General features: G+C 38.4%; 1 protein-coding gene across 2 annotated transcripts in view; it reads right to left on the bottom strand.

The window, feature by feature from the left end:
- The window catches only part of NECAB1 (N-terminal EF-hand calcium binding protein 1), a 60,904-nt gene that overhangs the window by 20,965 nt on the left and 19,782 nt on the right, over positions 1–20,157 (bottom strand). For both annotated transcript variants that reach the window (XM_082754836.1, XM_082754837.1), the window contains exons 4-5: positions 11,611–11,636; positions 8,653–8,750 (exon numbers count right to left, since the gene is read on the bottom strand). In XM_082754836.1, the coding sequence (XP_082610962.1) occupies positions 8,653–8,750; positions 11,611–11,636 (124 nt within the window). The remainder of the gene's footprint in view (positions 1–8,652; positions 8,751–11,610; positions 11,637–20,157) is intronic.

Here is a 20,157-nt window from a genome sequence, read left to right as displayed (position 1 = left end):
TGAGCAGTTAAGAAACGCATTAGGTTGCGGTAATGTATTTTTATCAGTTGCCTTACACTATTAAAAATAGTCATTGCATACTGCCTTATTTCCACAGCTGCTCCCTCTGTCTTGAACTTCACTTGTCTACCTTCAGTCTCTTATGTAATCTTCATCACGAAAAGATTTATCTTTCTTTATAAGGAATACTACAGGGTGCTCCTTTTTGCTCTGCTTTTCACTTCCAATGGAATCTGGTTGTTTTGTCCACTTTAAAACATCAAAATACTAGATGGCTATGGTATTTTAGACTGAAACTGACCTGAAAAAATATATTGATGAATGTAAGGGACAAATGAACTGGATTCAAAGCAGAATAAGCATGAATAAGCAGGATAAACTAATACCTACCTGATATTATTCTCAGGTAGCAGGGATGTAATACAGTTTACATTGATTCTGAAGAAATTGCGTTTGCAAAAAGTGCAATTTCAATGAGACCAAGACTATGATTCTATAAAATCTGATAATAAATTCTAGTCATGGGCAAAAACTGGTGCCAGCTGATTTAACACAGATTTTGACAAAACAAAACAACAAAAAAAAAACAACAATTTGAAACTTTATTTTCACTCAAACAGAATGTTAGACATGGAGTTCTATTGTTGACATTTGCTTATCTATTTTTTTTCTTCACAGTTATTTTGTTTGGGATTATAATTTACATAATAGCTACTGTTACTATTACTCAAATATGCAATTAAAAAAATCAAGGTATTCTGGTTTATAATAGGTATCAACCTACAAAAGAGCAGTGATTTACATAATTACTATAAATGCACCATTGGTAACTAAATTGCATGTCCCTGTATTACTGTTTCAGCTCCTATAATCTTCTCTCTTACTTTGACTGGTTCTTATTTTTAGACTATTCAAGAAGTTTTCCAATAATAACAAGGCCGCATTGATTTCCTTAGACTTTTTTTTGAGCAAAGCAGAAAAATAAATGATTTCATAGAAGCAAAGAATTAGACTTGCTATGTCAGTCAATGAATGCAGCATCTTATTCTTGCATAAAACACACTTCCTTTCCTACGTTATTATAAGCAACATGTAAAAAGCAGTGTGTTTTGGTTTTCTTTTAATGGTGGTGGTTTTGGTTTTGTTGGTTGTTTTGTTTTGTTTTGTTTTTCTTTTTGTCCCAAGTGATTGACAGACTATTTCAGAACTTGATTGCTCTAGAAAATAGAAATCATCTTTCATTTCCATCTTTTTTAAGAAATGTTTTACACATTTAAATGCTCGGTATGAAGCAGTCATTTTTATTGCTGCTTAAGAGCTGCTTGCTAGCTCACTGAGGCTGGTCCCCAGCTATCAGAGACAGATCATTTGGTCTCCCTCACAGAATAGTTTCAAAGGAGGAAGAAAAGTTCCTCCAAAGAAAAGACTGCAGTTTGAAAAGGAGAAATTTTGCAGCATCCCATCCCTCATTTTGTATGTTTGGCTGCCCTTCCTTTCAATGTAAGTTTGCAGTGCTTTTGTCTCCAAAAGAAAACCTGCAGAACTGTATTTAAAAGAGAACTGTGCACCCAGAGGTCATTTCTTTCTTGATTCAGTTTTGAAAAAGTACTTAGTATTTATTCTGTACTTATAAGTACTTAGTACTTATTCTGGCCAAAGGACTTTCTGGCTTTCATCTGTGGAGGAAACTTCTTGCTGTACTTTTGAAGAAGAAAAGAGGTATAAGACATGGAATGAAAACAATGAAATAAGGATGATGAAAAGAAGACAAAGAGGTAAAGATTAAGGGGGACTTCTCCAATATTTGTTTTAAAAAAGTCCTATTGTACTGACAAGTCTGTCCAGGAAGTTGCTATTGTGTTACAGTTCATATAGACGGCAAGTGCCATCTACAATGTGTGTGTGGGGGTGTTCCACATTATTTAAATACTTTTTACCCCGCATTAAAACTATTTTAGAATCTGACTGAATATGTGTTATGTTGATGAGGCAGCAGTGCCTAAAGTAATATTCTCTTCTTATCTCACTTTTTATGGACTGCATGGAAATGATCAGCCTTGGGCCTAGAACAGAATAGGCTCCAATTAAAACATGCCGGCTTTATTGGATTTGCATTTCAGAAAGTTATACAGGGTCAAGCTCCACTCTTACCCACTGGATGAAAGTTTCATTTTATAAGCACTGTTAACTACGTAAGCCAGTTGTAGTTTACATTTTTTAAAAATATAGGAGCTATTCCATAATTTGCTCTTGGGATTAAAATATCTGATCTAATATGTATACTCAATATAATATAAGAAACAGCTTAGGTATGAAGCTTTTTATTGCTGAAGGTCAGATCACTCTTACAACAGGTCTAGTGGTCTTAAGTCACTTTGGAGACAGCTCCATGAGTGGTACAGACTGCATTTGTGGGGAAAAAGGAAAAAGCACATGGCCACTTAGGGCTGTTCTCCCAAGGAAGCATCTCTGCCGGGGTCAGTTGCTCTCACAATTCCCAATTTCTACTGTTTCACCAACAGGCTGATGCAAAAAGTCTGAATTTTAATTGTTACTCCAGTATGATAAGAGTTGGTACCCTGTATGTCAGGGCCATTGTCATGTCCATGGTAGAGTAATAGGTTAGGAGAGGCTCAAGCCAACAGCCATGGAAATCACGGAGAAAGAAGCATGTCCCATCCTGAAATCCCCCAGCACAGTCACTTGGCCACCTGACACCTGTGGTTAGACTTCCAGCAGCACAGATGTATGAAATTGTCTGAAATGGCCCCTGCTTCTCTCTCAAGACCTCACTGCATGGGTGTTAGTGATGGTGATGGGGACACATGGGAACACGTGGGGACCAGGCCTGGCTGGAGAATGATTTCTTGTCAAAAAGGAAGGATGGAGGCAGGAGGACAGGGAAGTGTGCTAAAGCTAGTAATAAAAAAGAAAAAAAAAAAGAAAAAAAAAAAGAACCTAGGATGGGTGTTTTGACTTCTTGTTACAGGAACTGTTGGACCAGGGTAAGCTGTCACCATGTCTTCCTCTGTGTGACATCTCCCCTGGGAAAAATGCTTCAGTAACCTCAGAGCTATTCAGGTACATAAAATGGAGTCTCGTGCCCAGAGAGGGCTTCATGCTTCACCTGGGTCTCCTGGAAGTTCTCCTGGAGGTCCTGTGTCCTATTTGCCAGGCTCGTGGAGACATCTTGGACATACTGAAGAACCCAGGTTTTCTAAATATCACTAGATGCCTCTGTTTAACCCCCAAATACCTCTACATTGTCAACTTCATTTCATATGAAAATGATATTTTTTGTGATTAAATGAGCTTTTGCATGTTCACTGAGCCTAGATTAGTTCACTACCATCAGCAGGATGCATTTGCCATAAACTATAGACTACAGGGAATACAAATGATAGAACAAAACTTGTTCTTACTGAGTAGCTGACAAATAGCAGCACTTTTATGGTATGATAACTTACAGAAGAAAGATGCTTTCATCTGTTAGTTTCTGATTTTCAGTATTCACAAGTTTCCCATTGAAGTCAATTGAAACAACATGTCAAGCACCTAGAAATACCTGCTCTATTTTCATCTACGTACCTCTTTACTCAGTGACTGATTGTATGCTGTCAGTTACAGTGTTTCTCTTCATAATATTTTTATGTGACTGGAATAAAAATGCAGCTTGCCAAAAGTGTTATGTTTATTTGGTTAATGGAAATGTTAAGATCAAATATTTTAATTGACTATACTTCCGTGTCTTGTTATAAAAGATGTCAGAAGAAAAAAAAAAAAAGAAAAAGAAAGAAGCCTTCCAGTGCCTCTGTAAATGTTTGTCGAGTCTTTAAATTTTAATATTTCCTGTATATAAGATGAAGAACAAACAGGAAACACAGAACTATCCCAGCTTGTACTTTGATCAGGAAAATATCAACCTGGCAGGTACAAGAAAAATAAGTGATGAGAAAAATGTCCTCACCACTCCTGGAAAAGCAACTTGCACACACTCTCCATCCTGAGGAGAGAAATAATGAAATATTAAATAGCACAAGTTCCTCTAAAAATCCACAGGCGCATTACCCTTCCTCAAATAAAGATAAAACACAAGGGATCAGCACCAAAACAGAAGGGCTATAGCTATCAGGCATACTCTCGTAAGATGTCTTTTGTATTTAAAGTATGTTGTATACTAATGTAAAGTTTGCAATTACAAAAAAAAAAAAAAGTATTTTCCCTGCTAGAAGGTGTTCCTTTCTACATCTGCATTTTCTGCCTGCATTTTTAGCTTAGCACCTTCCCTTCAAACGGCAGAGCACTAGCCATTCATATACCAACGAGGGTTTCCTGTTCTCCCACCTGATATACTGGCCTGTAAGTCTTTATCTCAGCAAAAAAGTCTGAAATTTGGATTTTTCTCCCCTCCTACTCATTGTACCACATCAAGATCTGGGAACATTCACACTTGCTTGAATAAGACTACCAAAACAGTCAGCTGCTGCTTAGTTTGGTTAGGCTGGAAGGATCTGACCCCAGAATAGCAAAGAAAGCCTGGTTTCAAAGCGTTTTGAAATTGCTGGAAGACTGGAATGTTTTGTCCTGCAGATGACTCAATATTTTCATTTATCAGATAGTACAGGACTGGAAGACTAGAAAAAAGTTCATTTTAGGAAAGCTGTACTTGCTTTACTGACAACCTTTTCAAACCACAGAGGTCAATGTAGTACACAGCAATTACACTCTAATTGCCTTGTAGGAGTCTGTTATCTGCTAATCTGTTGGTTCAAAAATATCTACACCTGGAAATAATTTGAAGAAACAGGGACAATTTGGTTGATCATGATTTAAAACTAAGGGTCTGTAGTTAAGCTGAACTTGAATTGCTCTCTGTGGGAGATTTTTCTGACTTAAGGCTGAACAGGTTGGGAATGTTTGTGAACAACACCTGAAGTGTTTATTCATCACTGTATATGATTTCCAAGACTCATGGTGAGTTAAAAACAAACAAAACTCCACAAGACAATGTGAAGAGTCGAATCTATTTCATGTACAAAGCTCTTTTGGTGTATGCTTTTGTACTAGATTTAAGGATGTGAGTCAAGTAATTTCACACAATTTGGTTTTATCAAATTTAGTTATGTGTATGCCAAAAAAGTATAGAGACTTTTTTTTGTTTTAATTTGGGGTTTTATGTCTGGAATAAGGAACGCTTATGTATTACATTTTAATATTTTTCAGACATTCTGATCTGCTGTTTAGCTTTTCCTTGAAGACTGACATGTCATCTTTGTCAGGAGTTTCCTTGGAAACGAGCTGAGCAGTTTATTTCAGGCTCCAGATCTGCAGCTGCTTCTAATGCAAAGTATCTACTGAGAACCAGCAATAAAAATTGATTGGAAAGCAGAGATTTCCTATAGGAAGGACTGAGTGGTGATTGTTCATCTGACCATGAACTGGATAAATAAAATGAATAAGATAACGAAATTGCTCCTTTTCCTTCTAGATATATAAGACTGCCTATGTGAAATGGTACTTTCTCTGGGAAAGTCTAGCAGAGCCTGACAGAGGCACCAAGATTTCCCAAATCCACGAAAAGTCAAACAGGACAGAAAGCATGCGGCAACCTTGAAGACTGATTTGTAGTCAGCCTCATGTTCTGTGGAGTGGAGTTCAGGTTCAGTCTGAGCTTTTACTGTCAACCAAAGGACACAGACATGTATAAATGAAAATGTTTTCTAAATATAGCCAGTATTCTGGTAAAATATTCATCTTTTGCTGTGTCTGACAGTATGCATTACCTTTGCATTTTATTGCTGATAATGAGATGTAGTACTGAAACCTCTATGTGCCATTTATTGATTTTGGAAGAACAGGGGCCTGGACTTAGCTTTTGGTTTCTAATAGGAGATAATTTGGTCCTAGGAAATTTCATCCTGGTCATTAAAAATGGAGTCTGCCACTCTAGATTCACCATGTCTTTGTAGCTGTCAAAGGGTGTAGGTCTTCAGTTTTGGGCTTCTCTTCTATATAGGATTTTTCTAGTTAGATTTTTGCTTAGAAGATGGTAGTAAATACTCTAGTGACTTTATTAAGGACTAATAGTGCCTATTTAAGGAACTAGATTGGTACAATGTCAGGTTTTTTTTTTTTTTTTTTTTTTTTTTTTTTGCATTAGGAGTGGAAGCCCAGCCCTTGCTTTGGGTACTAATCACTTCAGAGTTCTTGTTCATTTGGGCTGGTGAGTCAACTTGAGCTAGGAGATGCATAACATCTTGTGTCTTATGGGCAAGGAACATCATCTCTTCATTCTATCTAAATATGCTAACTAGGTTTGGCTGAACCTCCAGATCTGATTTTAGGTGGATATATCTTTCATATTTTTGATCAGTAACTTCAATAAAAGCTTGGAATATTAAAGATGGGAATTTTAATAGTTGCACTGCAATGGTTTGATTAGGTAGTCAGGTGTCCTGCTTTCATCTGTGATAGAGTTAATTTTCTTCCTAGCAGCTGGCATCATGCTGTGCTTGTGATTTAAGATGAGGATAATACTGATAACATACTGATGTTTTAGTTGTTGCAGAGCAGTGCTTGCACTAAGCCGAGGACTTCTCAGCCTTTCACAGTTCCCTGCCAGTGAGGAGGCTGGGGGTGCACAAGGAGCTGGGAGGAGACAGAGCTAGGACAGCTGGCCCAGACTGGCCAAAGGGATGTCCCATAATATGTGGCACCATGCTGAACAATAAAACTAGGGGAGTTGTCTGGGGTGGGTGGGTGTTGTTCAGGGATGAGTTGGGCGTCAGTATGTGGGTGGTGAGCAACTGCATTGTACATCACTTGCTTTGTGTATTCTTCTATTATTTTCCCTTCCTTTTCTGTTCTATTAAACTGTCTTTATCTCAGCCCATGAGTTTTACCTTTGTTCTGGTTCTCTCCCCCATCCCATTGTGAGACTGTGGTGCTGAGCTGCCTGCCAGGTGAAGCTACAACAGCAGGTTACACAGTATATCTGTTTCAGACACCTCACTTGAGAACTGAGATCCTGTTATGACTGCTCCTAGGACTGAATTGGGAATTTAATTTCTGTACAAAAACGTAGTCGATGGGTATATCCTTGGCAGAAAGCTCTCCTTTAGAATATTCAAGGACATGCTTCATATTTGGTGTTCACATACTGTGTCTACTAAATGGAATTAAAAGTTTTTTTTTTTTTTTTTTTTTTTTTTTTTTTTCAGTGTTAGCTTTGCTTTAGTTTTACTGCCCTTAAAGTATAATCAATTGGGATATTCCTGCAAGACAGAAAACTCGTTAAGCTTAAATCTTTAGTCAGGAAGATAAAACTTAAAGTTCTTTTCTTCTTTCTTTCTTTTTTTTTTTTTTTTTTTTTTTTTGAGGGGTGGGAGGTGGGGAGGAGGTTCCTCAAACAAGTATAACATTTATTAATATTCCAGATTTTCTTGCCCACTTTCTAGTCAGGCCAATACTTACTTCTTACAACTGATCACTGGGACTTCTCCTCTGTAATTAATTTCTGAAGTAATTCTTAAATGCTGTGCTCTATTTACTTCCAGTAGTTATCATATGATGAGTCCTGCCCTTTAGCAGCATTTTATACGTGTGGCTAATCAAGCAATTTTGATTTTTATTCTTGTTGTTGCTGTTTTTTGAATTCTGTGTAGCTTGCATGAACTAATCTGTTCCTCTTTAGCATCCAGCCCAACGAGGCGGTGAGTCAGTGCGCCTTCACTTCATTAGGAATGGAAGATGCACAGTGTGAACTGAGAGACATTCAGCTTACTGGCTAAAGCTCTAAATAAACAAGCTACACTTCCAGGATTTTATTTCGGCAGTTCATGTAAAATGTATGAGTGCTGTACTCTTGCAAATGCCTGAATGCCAAAGATAACAGCTTCGCTAGAGAAGCACAGCTTTCTCCCCATTGATTGCTGATTGACTGAAGGATACAGACTTTTTCCCCCATGAGATCTCAGCAAATACATAGGCTAAAATTTTTAGACTGTTGATGGCTTGCCTTCCAGTCAGTAGCCTTGTGGTGAGGGTAGCCAAGGAAAAAGAGCGTATTACCAGATCTCTTTATGTACTTATGATCAGACACCTGCCTGGGATATGGGCATGAGCAGGTGTGACTGCGGTGAATTGAGCCACTACAGTCCTTTTAAATCTTTTTAAAACTATACTGGAGTCTACATTTAACAATAGCACTAATACAATGCCCCAGTATGTCTCCAGGAGTCACTTGCCTACCTAATTTAATGTCAGTTAGTAGCGTAGTTTGGTATTTAATTTTTTTACTGACATTTTCTATTTCAAAAAACTTGGATTATTTTTTCAAATTCAGACTATTTCCAAAAGTTGATAGTACTTTCCCAAATTTGGCCTGGGACATGGAACCCTCTCTGGGTACTACAATATGAAGAACATCCTTCTGATCATTCACAAAGACAATTTTGATTATATCCAAATTGTACTTTAGAGCTGATACTTACCATTTTCACAAGCCTTCTCCTCCTGGACTTTGCTACAAAACCAAGTATATTTGGAAGAACTTAAATATGAATTATCAACTTTGTCTAGATAAAAAAAAAAAAAAAAAAAAGATACATATTCAACTAAACAAAATGAAAAGACCTCACAATTGTTACTTACCTTCTTTGTTTTGTCCATTGCCTTCAGTATGGTAATGTTTAAGTCTTCCAAGACAGATAGAACATTTTCATACTCTCCTAAGTGCTGGGAAAAATATTCTGAAAGAAGAAGAAACCCAAGTCACCTACTCATGACCTGAAAAATTGGTATTTCCTTAAATATCAATTTAATCAATTCTGAAATCAGTTATAATTTTACTGTTACCTATCTAAAAGTATAAATTGTGCAAGACTTACAATGAAAGAGATGATTTTACTTTGAAATTTTGTTAATATTTCCCTCAAAACCATTTCTGGAGTACTTAAAAAAACAAACAAACAAAAAAACAACACCAAAATCAGTCTTTCAAAAAATCAGTCTTTCAAATCTTTTCAAATCAATAGATGAATTGCCATATTGACAAAGATTAAAGTATCAGTTTGAGAGCTGAAATAGACCTATTTTCAAAATGCCTACAGTTTATTTCTAAAATGGATTTTTAGTTTAGAAATCTACTTCATAGTTACTAGAAGGAAATTAAGTTTCCATGTATATGTACTAAATCTCATTATATTTACATTATTACAAAAATGAATAACTCTTTTAAAGCCCTTAGATGAGGTGAGATGAAGCCAGGGTTGTTGTGAGTTGGGGTCAGCTAAGACCAGTTGTTTTTCTCTGAGAAGTGAAGAGACTGAGTTGGTCAGTTAAGCTTTTGGACTCAGGTACTGAGAGTATATTTTCAATAAATATAATGCATACAAAATATTTTTAGCAAAAATAATGTAAATAAATAACACATTGTAGAATGTCCTTGTATACCTGTTCCATTTAAAGGATATCTCATCAGCAAGAGACAATATCAAATCATAGGACATAATTCAAATAGATCAAGAATAGAATACATGCAAAACCGTGTAAAAGTTGTATTTACTAATGTCCTACTTATATTTGTATCTGACTAAAATATCATAAAATAAAATACAACTACTTTTTTACAAATAGGGTTTAGCGATTCCATTATGTAAACTAATAAGCTTTTAAAAAGGCACACAAACACAAAGTAGGTCTGACTGCTATTTATGGAATAAATCAGGGCCAAGGAGACATACTATCAGACAGTTAATAGTGTGTGGAAAAAGGGATCTATGTTAATACAAGGAATCTACTAGTCAAGAGAGAAGACCAATGTTGCCTGTAAACACAGGTGATACTAAATCAGAGCATGAGGGAGGAGGAAGGTTGGTGTGACACCTGTGAGGCATCTCAGGAGGATACAAACCAGGAAGGTAGCTCAGAGTCAGAGGGTTACATCAAGAGGAAACGAACCTCACTTGGTCAGTGTCAAGTGAAATACAGCAGAGGGAGGCACAGGAGGGAAGATGTAAGAAAAAAAAAAAAAGAAAACCATGCTAAAGATAGTGATTGTGTTAGATGAGACATTTAGACATAGATTGTCTAGACGAAGATGAAAAATAATATCTAAATGACAGATAGGAAGAGCAAGCTTAGATGGGAGCTTTTTGAAATAATAAATAGCATACTTTGAGGCTTTTAAGAGGTCAGAGCGTTTCTCTGGGGAGTCATGAACGCATGAGGTTTCAGGAGCACTGGTGACAAAAGCTGGTATTGCTGAGTGGTTGAATTAAATGATTTAGGGAGAAAATGTGTCATGCATTAGTATCCTGGAAATGAATCTTTGTTTTGGAGGAGCTATGGAGATGAGTCAGAGAAAGATGGAGACTAAATATGTGTTGGGTAAACTCAGTACCAGATTCACAAATGAGAAACACTCTAGTGGCAACCTGGGAAAAGATTTACAAGGAAGCTGAAGAGCTCAGATATCAAGAGGACTGCTAAAGCTGCACATCTTTAATCAAAACAGTCAGAAAACAAAGTCAACGCTGGGCTGAGACCCTGCCAAGCCCTCTGGTGAACTGGTGGTGGGGTGGCGGTACTGAGCAAGCCTCCAGTGCAAAAAACAAACAAACAAACAAAAACTAAAACTGTAAATCATTTGTGGAAAAAGGCCATGTTATTCCTTGGCCAGGATGGCCTAATTTTGGTCAGATAGATTCTCAGCTAGCAGAAGTCATCACAGCCCAATTGACTTTATCAAAACGATTCTATATTTATAAGCCACACAGTGAGATGCCTCTCAGTGGATTCTTGAGCATGAGCAGAGTCACCTTGTGGGCAAGTAAATGAGCTAGCACTCAAATCTACAGCATTTTCAGCTTTTGAAAGTCTTCAGCATTATTGACCTTGGGAAAATTCAGCAGGCCACTATTTGCCACTTTTCCCAGAAATAGGCTGTTTTTGACAAGTATGACTTTTTTTGACATTTTGTGGGAGGACTTGCAGAAATTTTTTGTGAATTCTTTCCTGCTGCAAGCAGCGCCCCTAAATCAGGTGCCGTAAAACCAGGGGGAGAGAAATCAGGGTCTCAGGGGAAAAGCTTAATTACTCACAGCCTGGAACAGGGCACAGAGGTAGGTCAGTGGGCCAAACATGAGGACAATCAAACTGCTGTTCTTACTGGACCGAGTTGGAGGAAAGTTCATTGCTTTCCTCCAGTTGGATATTAATATGGAAATCTTTTTCTTTCAAAATTACCAAAACACTATTACCTTTGAAAACAATGAACTAACTAGAAAAAATATCTTGTATGACAGGGAAACAAGGTAAAGGTACCTGTCCTTTCATCAGAACAGAGAGAGACATTTTTTAAAGCTCAGCAAATGTGAAGCATGAATTAAGAAAAAATATTTTCAAGGTGCTATCTGCATCTAATGGATGACAGTCTGAAAAATAATAAGCCATCTGCATTCTTCCAGTGTAGTTCTTTCAGTGTAATTTAAATATTTTCTGTCTGAGCTACAAAGGTTAAACAGAAAAAAGTATCATAACACATGGTATGTTCACTTGCACAGGGCTGCTGCTGGCATAGATTATGTTCTTGCTCATCAAGGAACTTACCACAGAGCTCTTCTGTGTCAAGATTGCTGGAAAGATAAAAAGATAGAGGGTTAATGAGCAAAGTAATGGTTTTTGTTTGCATCACCAGAATTTTTTATTTTTTTTTCCCCCACCTGCACTCCTCTTCTGTGTCTGTCATGCTGGACAGCACAGCTCATTGCTCAGCCCTCCATGCTAAATGAGGGAAAACCCAATGTCTTTCTCCCATTTGTACTCATCACCAGGCAATAGTCCTCCACAAGACAGAGTACAACAAGAGGTCAAAAACAGACACAGCCTGTCACCACAAAATCTTACTAAGTCTTTCTGGCCATACAAAACAGTTTCACCAGTAGTAACTGCAACAAAATGTAGCAGCAAAATTAATCACGTGAAAATAATAATTGTATTGCCATATTGCTAGGAAATACATATAAACATATGATATAAATACATAAATGTATGTAATTATTCTATAAAATTCAAAACTGTTTATTTTACATAGAATTCATCCTGATCAACTTTTAAGCAGTCTTTCTCTCTCAGGTTTTAATAGTCAAAAGATAAACCCTCTGACCTACAGCTCAATTCTGAAAGTTATCATATTGACTTTTTTCCCAGGGAGGAAAAGAAGCTGATTATTAAAGAAACTTAAAAGCATGAATGTCCTTTCTGAATCTTGCTGATGGGTGAATATTGAACGGCTGATTGCACTTAGGATTTTTTCACTTATCTTTTTAATGGGATTTTTTATTGACCTTTAATAAAATGATGACACAGTATTATCTTAAAGTCAATTTCTCCAATGTTAACTTTCATGTATTTGGCTTTTACTCACAAGGAAGACAGAAACAGACAAAAATTGCAGGATCCTGGGTTCTTACAAACTTGCATAGTCAGGGCTATAAAAACTTCTGAGCATTTTTAATTGATGAAGTAAATGAACCTTTCCAAAAACTTTTATTAGCTAAAGGTCATCATCTGAACTGAATTTGTATGGGCCAAGTGGAATGGCTACAAATGGGTCTTCCATCTGTTTTTTCCAACAACCTTCGTGGTAGGTATAGTGAAATTCATAGTCTTTAATAATCAGTGCTGAAGCTGGGGAACTTAACCTAGGTCAGCAAACTATCTGATGGAAGAAGGGTCTACGAATCCTTAAAGCTGTTCACCACGGGTCACTGTGGCATCAATGATCAACCAAATTGCAATCACTTCCAGAACTCAGCAGTCATTTTTGAAACACCCCAGATGTTCACTCCTCAAATGCAGACTGAGATTGTGAAGGCTGGAAAAACACCTGAGTCAAAAAACAGAAGCAAAATGCTACTATTACATGACAGGTTGTTATGTTGCCCACATTTTATTCACTGTCCCTATATTTTCTGCCTCTTCACATCTTCACGACTTCTCTTTGTACACAACACTTCTGAATTTTCTAATTTGCATCCTGATAGCTGAGTTTAAATCAACTTCTAACATTGTTAGCCAGTCAAATTTGCTCTCTGTTTTTAAATTTCATATTAAAATCCATTCTGGTCCTTCTTATTCTGCACTATCCTCAGCAGTGTGGTAGTGGTATAGCACCATGATATGGCTCAGAGGCTTTCAGCATTACTGTCATCAGAACATCTCTGTTAGTTCCACTGACAAAAGCGATACAGCTGCAAAATGGACTGAAAATGGAAATGTATTTAGATGCTGGATTGGTTTTCATTTGGAATTGGGCACCTGAATAATTAGAAAATTACCATCCAAAGTGATTTGTGCAACAGCCTTCAGGAAGTCTGTGACAGAACATAGAAATGACAAAAAGAGCATGGATTTCACTCTAGCAAACTCTCTGTCTTTCCTTTTATATTATAAATATCCTTTGAAGCTCCATTGTTCTTGGCATCCTGTTTGAAGGGGATGCTGTTCTAGGCAGGGACACTATAATTTTGTGTGCCACTGATTATTTCATTCTTTCAGAAATAATAACATGTTTCTTCAAGCAACACAGTTGTGAACAAACTCAGGCATTCTTTTTCTGCACACAAACAACTTTGAGCACCCTGCAGGATGCTACAGAAGCAATTAAATAAGTTTGGAATATATTTAATAGTACAGGAGTGAGGTACACACCAAGGGGCTGTTTCTGCAGCTCAGTACTTACAGTGGGCACCTGTTTGTCACTTCAGTGAGTATATATGCCAAGGATGCTTCTGCTTAGACCTATAATCTGGCAGTGCTGAACATGTAATTTGCAATATTTGCTGGATGACTCACATCCAGGCTCCAGCACTCCACTCTTGATAAGCACCCAAAGCACAGAGTGTAGCCAAATTCATTCATGTCACGTCAGCACAATCATCTTTTTGTAAACCTCTGCTCTCAATTTGCTTTCTAACTACTAAATGCAGTCCTTTTACATGCCTGCCTTTTGTCTACAGTGCTCTCTACCTAACAACATGAACATATGCCAGGGACATATGCCACTGACACAAGGTTGATATTACCTGTAGCTCTGTGGCAGACAGGTAAGCAAATTCACCTGAATGAACTTTGGCCAAAATGCCTGTTTGTGATACCTCTGGAAGAGGCCTCACATGTAGGCATGCAAACCAGCTGTGAGCACTCCTGGGTTCTGCCCACATTGGTCAGCTGTGGGGTGGGACCAGCCAAAGCGGGAAGGTCAAAGCCACTTGACCCATCCACCGATGTGAACCCAGTGATCCACAGCTCCAGCAGCTGACCCAACACATACTGACCCTGGCATGAAAGGCACCTCTAGGCAGAGGTGCCAGCACATCTGTGTGTTTTCCCCAGGCCATGAGAGGAGTCACTGCCATGTCTTCAGCATAGGAATGATATGCGGTGTGCACTCTGTCTAGAGCTGTGATACTATTGAAGAATCCAATACTATAAGAAAGATTTTATAAACTAATTTCATTTAGGAAATTCATTGCTACTCCTGTCATAGTTGGAGGAGAATAAAACTTTCTTCTTCAAGTCTACTCTCAAGACTGAGAATGATTGATTTCAGAGGCTTGAACCAACTCTTTTTTTGGTCCCATTTGCATGTCTCTGATAAATTTGGTTTCAGGGAGGAAAGTTGGAGGCTGGCATCTACTATTGTTAAGTAGAAGCATATAATTTGTGAATGAAAGGAATGAAGTGTTACTTAGACTGCGCAAGGGCAGCTGAACAATCATCTGTGGACACTCTCAGCCAAAAAGCTGTATGCTCTTTGCAGGTCTTGCATCCCATTCTGCTTCAAGTCAGCCAAATGAGATAAGTGCTCCAACACTGCAGAGAGTATTGTGCAAAGACTTAGAATATGTGCCCTTCCGTTTTAAGAATATGCTGCTTCACAGCTCCTTTGCAATATCAAGGACATTTTTTGCTCAGGTTTGCTCAAGGTCTCTTATTATTGGAGGCAAAACTGTCTTCTGCCATTAGGAGGACAAGGCATTGGCATCTTGCCACAGAAAAGGGAGGGGAGGAAGAAGGGGCAAAATGGGGCAGAGCTCCTGGGGCTGATCCCTGGGAAGCCAAATTTCTTGCTTCTGCAAGGACACTGCTGCTCTTCACCCCAGGGCTAAATGGACCATACACCCTCTGGCCTCTCAAACATGGCAGCCAGCTTGGCTTTCACAGCTCTGACATGGGCAGTGGGGCTGATGGCTGTTTTACTGTCCCATGTTTTTCTGTACTAAATAATTATCTAGTTTGCTTATACTTAGCTCCAGACCAAGCAATAACTTCAGAGTTGTCACTTAATGCTCTACGTGTGGCAGGACTACAGGAGAGAATTTATTTTTTTTCCCTGACAAAGCTCACCTAAAAATTCCTTAGTCCTTTACATTAGGCCAGGATGCAATGAACTTGTCTAGCCACCTTAATGATCCTAGCCGTATCTCTGTTTTTAAAAGAGTCTTAATAATACTATTACAAGTTGTGGATACTAAAATCTGTAGAGAACTGTGCAAGGGTGATTTTTTAACAGATTCTCAGTCACACAGTCCAAAACAGGGAGATTTGAGGCACCATCATGGTGGCTTTTTTGCCACAAACTAGGCAAATTTCAGAGTTGTCACCCTCCAGTAGATGATAATGATGTTTCAACTTCTGATTTTGTTCCAAAATGATAGTTTTACTTTTTTTTTTTTTTTTTTTAAACTAAGATTCAACCATTCATTGTTACCCCAAACATAATGTTCCATATCGGTTTATTAAAGTGTTTATAAATGCATGTGTTGATAGAGATACTGAACTGCTGTGGTTCTCTGGGAAACTTGGATTTATGGAAGAGACCAGGCCCTCAAACTACACCAACAATTAAGTAATGAGCACAATACTAAGACGCTAATGCTGTCTCCTGAAGAACTGATCTGAAATGAAGCATTCTAGGTCAGCTCCATTTAGGTCAGTGCAATTGAAGCTATTCACTACATTTTGATTTTCCCACTGTGAGCGAGTCTCTTATTTTCTGCAGAAAACTGATTTTTACGTTATAAATAACCATTCATATGAAAAATTTCCAAGCAACTCTATTTCCAGCTTTTTTTTGTCTGAGCAGAGGATATGTGTTAATATCAGAACTGTGTAAGCAATTCTCATTAAACTTATTTTGTTCAGTCATGAAATACTAAACTGTATCAGCTCCTTCTGAACAGTATCTGTACTTAATTTTCAACTTTAAATTCTTATCTGTACTTAATTTTCAAACTGATTTCTGTAGCTAATGTCTTGAAAAGTCTGAGAATTAAAGCCAACACATTGAATTATCTCTTTTAAATAGTAGAAAACATACCTTCCTCATGTCAGTGCTGCACCATGTAAAGATCTAGCTTTAGAAGATGGTCAAAACTCGATGTATTGTTTCCCTCCTGCATTTTTTTTCCCCATGGAATAATTGTTTTTTTGAAAAAATGCTTTTCACTTTCTTGCAGTTCATGTAATTATAGAGTTTGTCTGTATCTCATGCTGTTTTTTAATAAATCTTTTTTGTTTCCTGATTGTATTTCCAAATTCATTATTTTTTCTGTGTACTTGCATTGGACAGTGATAAATCGTCAACAGCATGAGACCAAAATATGCCTCTCAACTGAAACAAAAGCACATTATCCAAGGGACAGATAATTACTATTCTTAGACTACTGTCAAATTACTGAGGACTCATCATTATTATCTTTACAACCAGAGTCCTGAGGGAAGTTCTGTGGTCCCATATAGCATGCATTTCATTGTAGTTACACTGCTCAGTACTGGGTTGAAGGCTAGTGCAGGTGGATGGGTTTCCATGGTTGCAAGGATAATGCTGACCAACACCTCCATCTCAAGCATCAAGTTGGGATCCTTTTGGAATGTATTGTTAGAGCATATAGTCTCAGCACTTCTCTTTTGCCCCAGTGGAGGAAGTAGAGCTCTGCTTATGAAGACCTGGACAGGAGGAGGGAGGAAGATTCACTTTGGGGCTCAGAGTCCTAAATGTCCTAAATCCACATATGCAGTGTGTGTCACAGAACCATAGAGTAATTAAGGTTGGAAAAGACCTCCAACATCATCTGGTCCAACCATCCCCCTACCACCAATGTCACCCACCAAATTGTGTCCCTAAGCATCATGTCCAACCTTTCCTTGAACCCCCCCAGGGACGGTGACTCCACCACCTCCCTGGGCAACCCATTCCAATGCCTAACTTTGGAGAAGAAATGCCTGCTCATTTCCAACCTGAACCTCCTCTGGTGCAACTTGAGGCCATTCCCTCTAGTCCTATCACTGGTTATCTGTGAGAAGCCAACCCCCAGCTCCACACACTTTCCTTTCAGGTAGCTGTAGAGAACAATAAGGTTTCCCCTTAGCCTCCTCTGCTCCAGACCAAACACCCTCAGTTCCTTCAGCTGCTTCTCACAGGACTTGTGCTCCAGGCCCTGCACCAGCTTCACAGCCCTTCTCTGGACATGCTCCAGGGCCTCGATGTCCTTCTTGTAGTGAGGGGCCCAAAGCTGAACACAGTACTCGAGGTGCGGCCTCACCAGAGCTGAGTAAAGGGGGATGATCATCTCCCTGGTCCTGCTGGCTACACTATTCCTGATACAAGTGTCCAGCCTACCCTACCATACAAAGGAGCCCTGGTGCATTCAATGGAGTGAGTGACTTTTCAGCACACCAGCCAGAAGGAGCTTAATTGGACATAGGCACCTAGTGTTGTTTCAGATGCTCCAGCATCTTTCCCTCACCATTCATGTCCAATTGCACCTTCTGTGTCATCCTGTCTGCCTTGGGCAGGTGTCTCAGGCTGACAATGAGGTAGACTTAGGCACTCTGCTGACACATACACATGCAAGTGTAGATGTGTCTTTATAGTACCAAGTCCCACCCTACATGTGCAGTGTGATGGACTCTCTCAAATGCCCAGCACCTGCTGGGAGCTGTTGGTGGCCAAAGCTCTCAGTCCCTCACCAAACTTGTCTCTGGTTTGTGAGTATTTTATCTGCTTTAACTTGTGCCACACACAAAGGATTAATGTGATACCTGCCTTCAGGAAGTTGTGTGCGCCCCAGGTCTGCCTCAATAGTCCTAGCACACCTTGTAACAGAGATCCTGATGGAGGGCTTCATTTTGCCAATGAGAAAAGTGAGAAAAACAAGTTTGATTCCCCACTGATTCATATGAGTCAGTAATCAGCGAAGCATTTATCGCACTATCTCTCCGGCAGTGCTGCAGACTGAATCCCCTCGAGATCTTCTGCATATCTCTTAGTTTGTAACTTTGCCAAATATTCTCATTATCTTCTGACACCTTTTCCCTGAGGATGCCATTATGCAAAAAACAATTTCTATGAAAGTTATGAGTGGGGGGAGGGAAAGCAGAAGGGTAAGAGCAAAAGGGAGATGAACATTTGCAAAGACTGCTAAAACCTATTCACTGAGCCATTAACCATTTCAAGGATTCTTGCTCTGCTGAAACACGGACTTGCCACAGCTGAGAGAATTTGTCAGGGGCAGATTTACCAGAGAAATGAGCTGTAAAAGCATTCACCCCACTAACCCCAAATTTCAAAATTCTCCTGCTTAATTCTAACCACGTATAAAAAGATCTGTGCTAATACTTTCCTCTGCTTTAAGGACAATAATACAGGTAAACAAAATAGATGTACTTCTGCAGAACTACCTCCTCTGAAGCTGAACTCTGCTCCAATACTCTTGCATAATCAAGCTGCTTAGTGTTCAGTAAAGGTAGATATGAATGACAGTTAATGGAATTTATTAGTTGTTGAGAACATGCTAAGCCCACAAGTAAGGTTTTTCTGAGTTAGGATGATTGTGTTTAAACAGTTTCTTCAGCAGTATTACAACCCCCAGGTAGTAGCACTGAACATATGCACAATTAGATTTAGAAAACATATGGGTGCTCATAGAAGTACTAATATATAAAGTAGGTAGTAGAAACAATGCACACATTATTGAAATACTTCAAATATCAAGTTAATAATAAAAATACCACTTATTTTCCTGATGCAGAAGTAAGAAGATCTTCAGATCTGGGTTTGATATTTAATATTATATATTTATTATTTAGTATTGGCATTTAGTAATATTTATTTACTATTATTTGGTGATATAGTGATTCAAAAGGGCCAAGAAACAAAAGAACAACTGAAATGTCACAAAAAATATTATTTAATATTTTAAAGTTGAAAGTCAGCAAAAGCCAGTCACATTCAAAGATTCCTCATCCTAATTAATCTGTAAAATATTCTTGTGCTCCACTTTGCTCCTAAGTATAGTACTTAGGAGAATATGTAAGAACCACAATACTTAAGGTGGCAAGACAACTCTACTCTTTTCAGCTTTATACTTCCCAAATATTGCCTTTGTAATTTTTATAAAGATAAAATGTCTCTTACAGTTAACATAACCAGCTTGCTTTCCCCATCTTCAGATAGTTTTTAGTATTAGTCTCTGATAGCCTTTGGCTTGAGATGTATCTAGTCATTTATGCATCTGCCATGACAGTACAAACTGAAACACAGTCAAAATGAACATTTCATGGTCATTTGACAGAGGAGTTAAAAAAACAGAATGCTCAAAGACAGCAGAACGTGGTTATTCAGCTTCAAAATTTCTCAAGCTATGGCCTTCAGACTATGTCCTCCATGAGCTGCCTGGTGTCACCCTCCTTGTCAGCCCTGAAAAAACCTCTGATGCCTTTCCAGCACCTCTATTTGCTTCCAACACCCTCTCCAAATATGTGCCCAATTGGGAGGCAAAGATAAGCTCTTTCTCTTGCTCCTTCCCTTCACACATCTGTGCCCTCATGTTGGTCTACATCATGCCATGGTGAGCTGGCTTCTACCCTGCATGCTGCAGGTTCTAGTTTGGCCTCCTAACAGCCCTCAAGAGACCTTAAGATGTAGCCCAGATGCTCACAGTGCGCTTGGTACTGGGGTATCTGTAAAATGTTTAAAATGTTATGAATAAGGGGGAAAGGATCATTGTACAAGCCTAGGTTGAAACTGAACTCTTGAACAACCACTGCTGTTGATTTCTTGCTTATATTACTTTTTTAAAGGGTCTTTTC

Source organism: Aythya marila, assembly GCF_965140915.1.
Source record: "Aythya marila genome assembly, chromosome: 2".
NCBI lineage: Eukaryota > Metazoa > Chordata > Aves > Anseriformes > Anatidae > Aythya > Aythya marila.
Note: the sequence above shows the minus strand (reverse complement) of the source record. Positions and strands in the feature narration are given on the sequence as shown.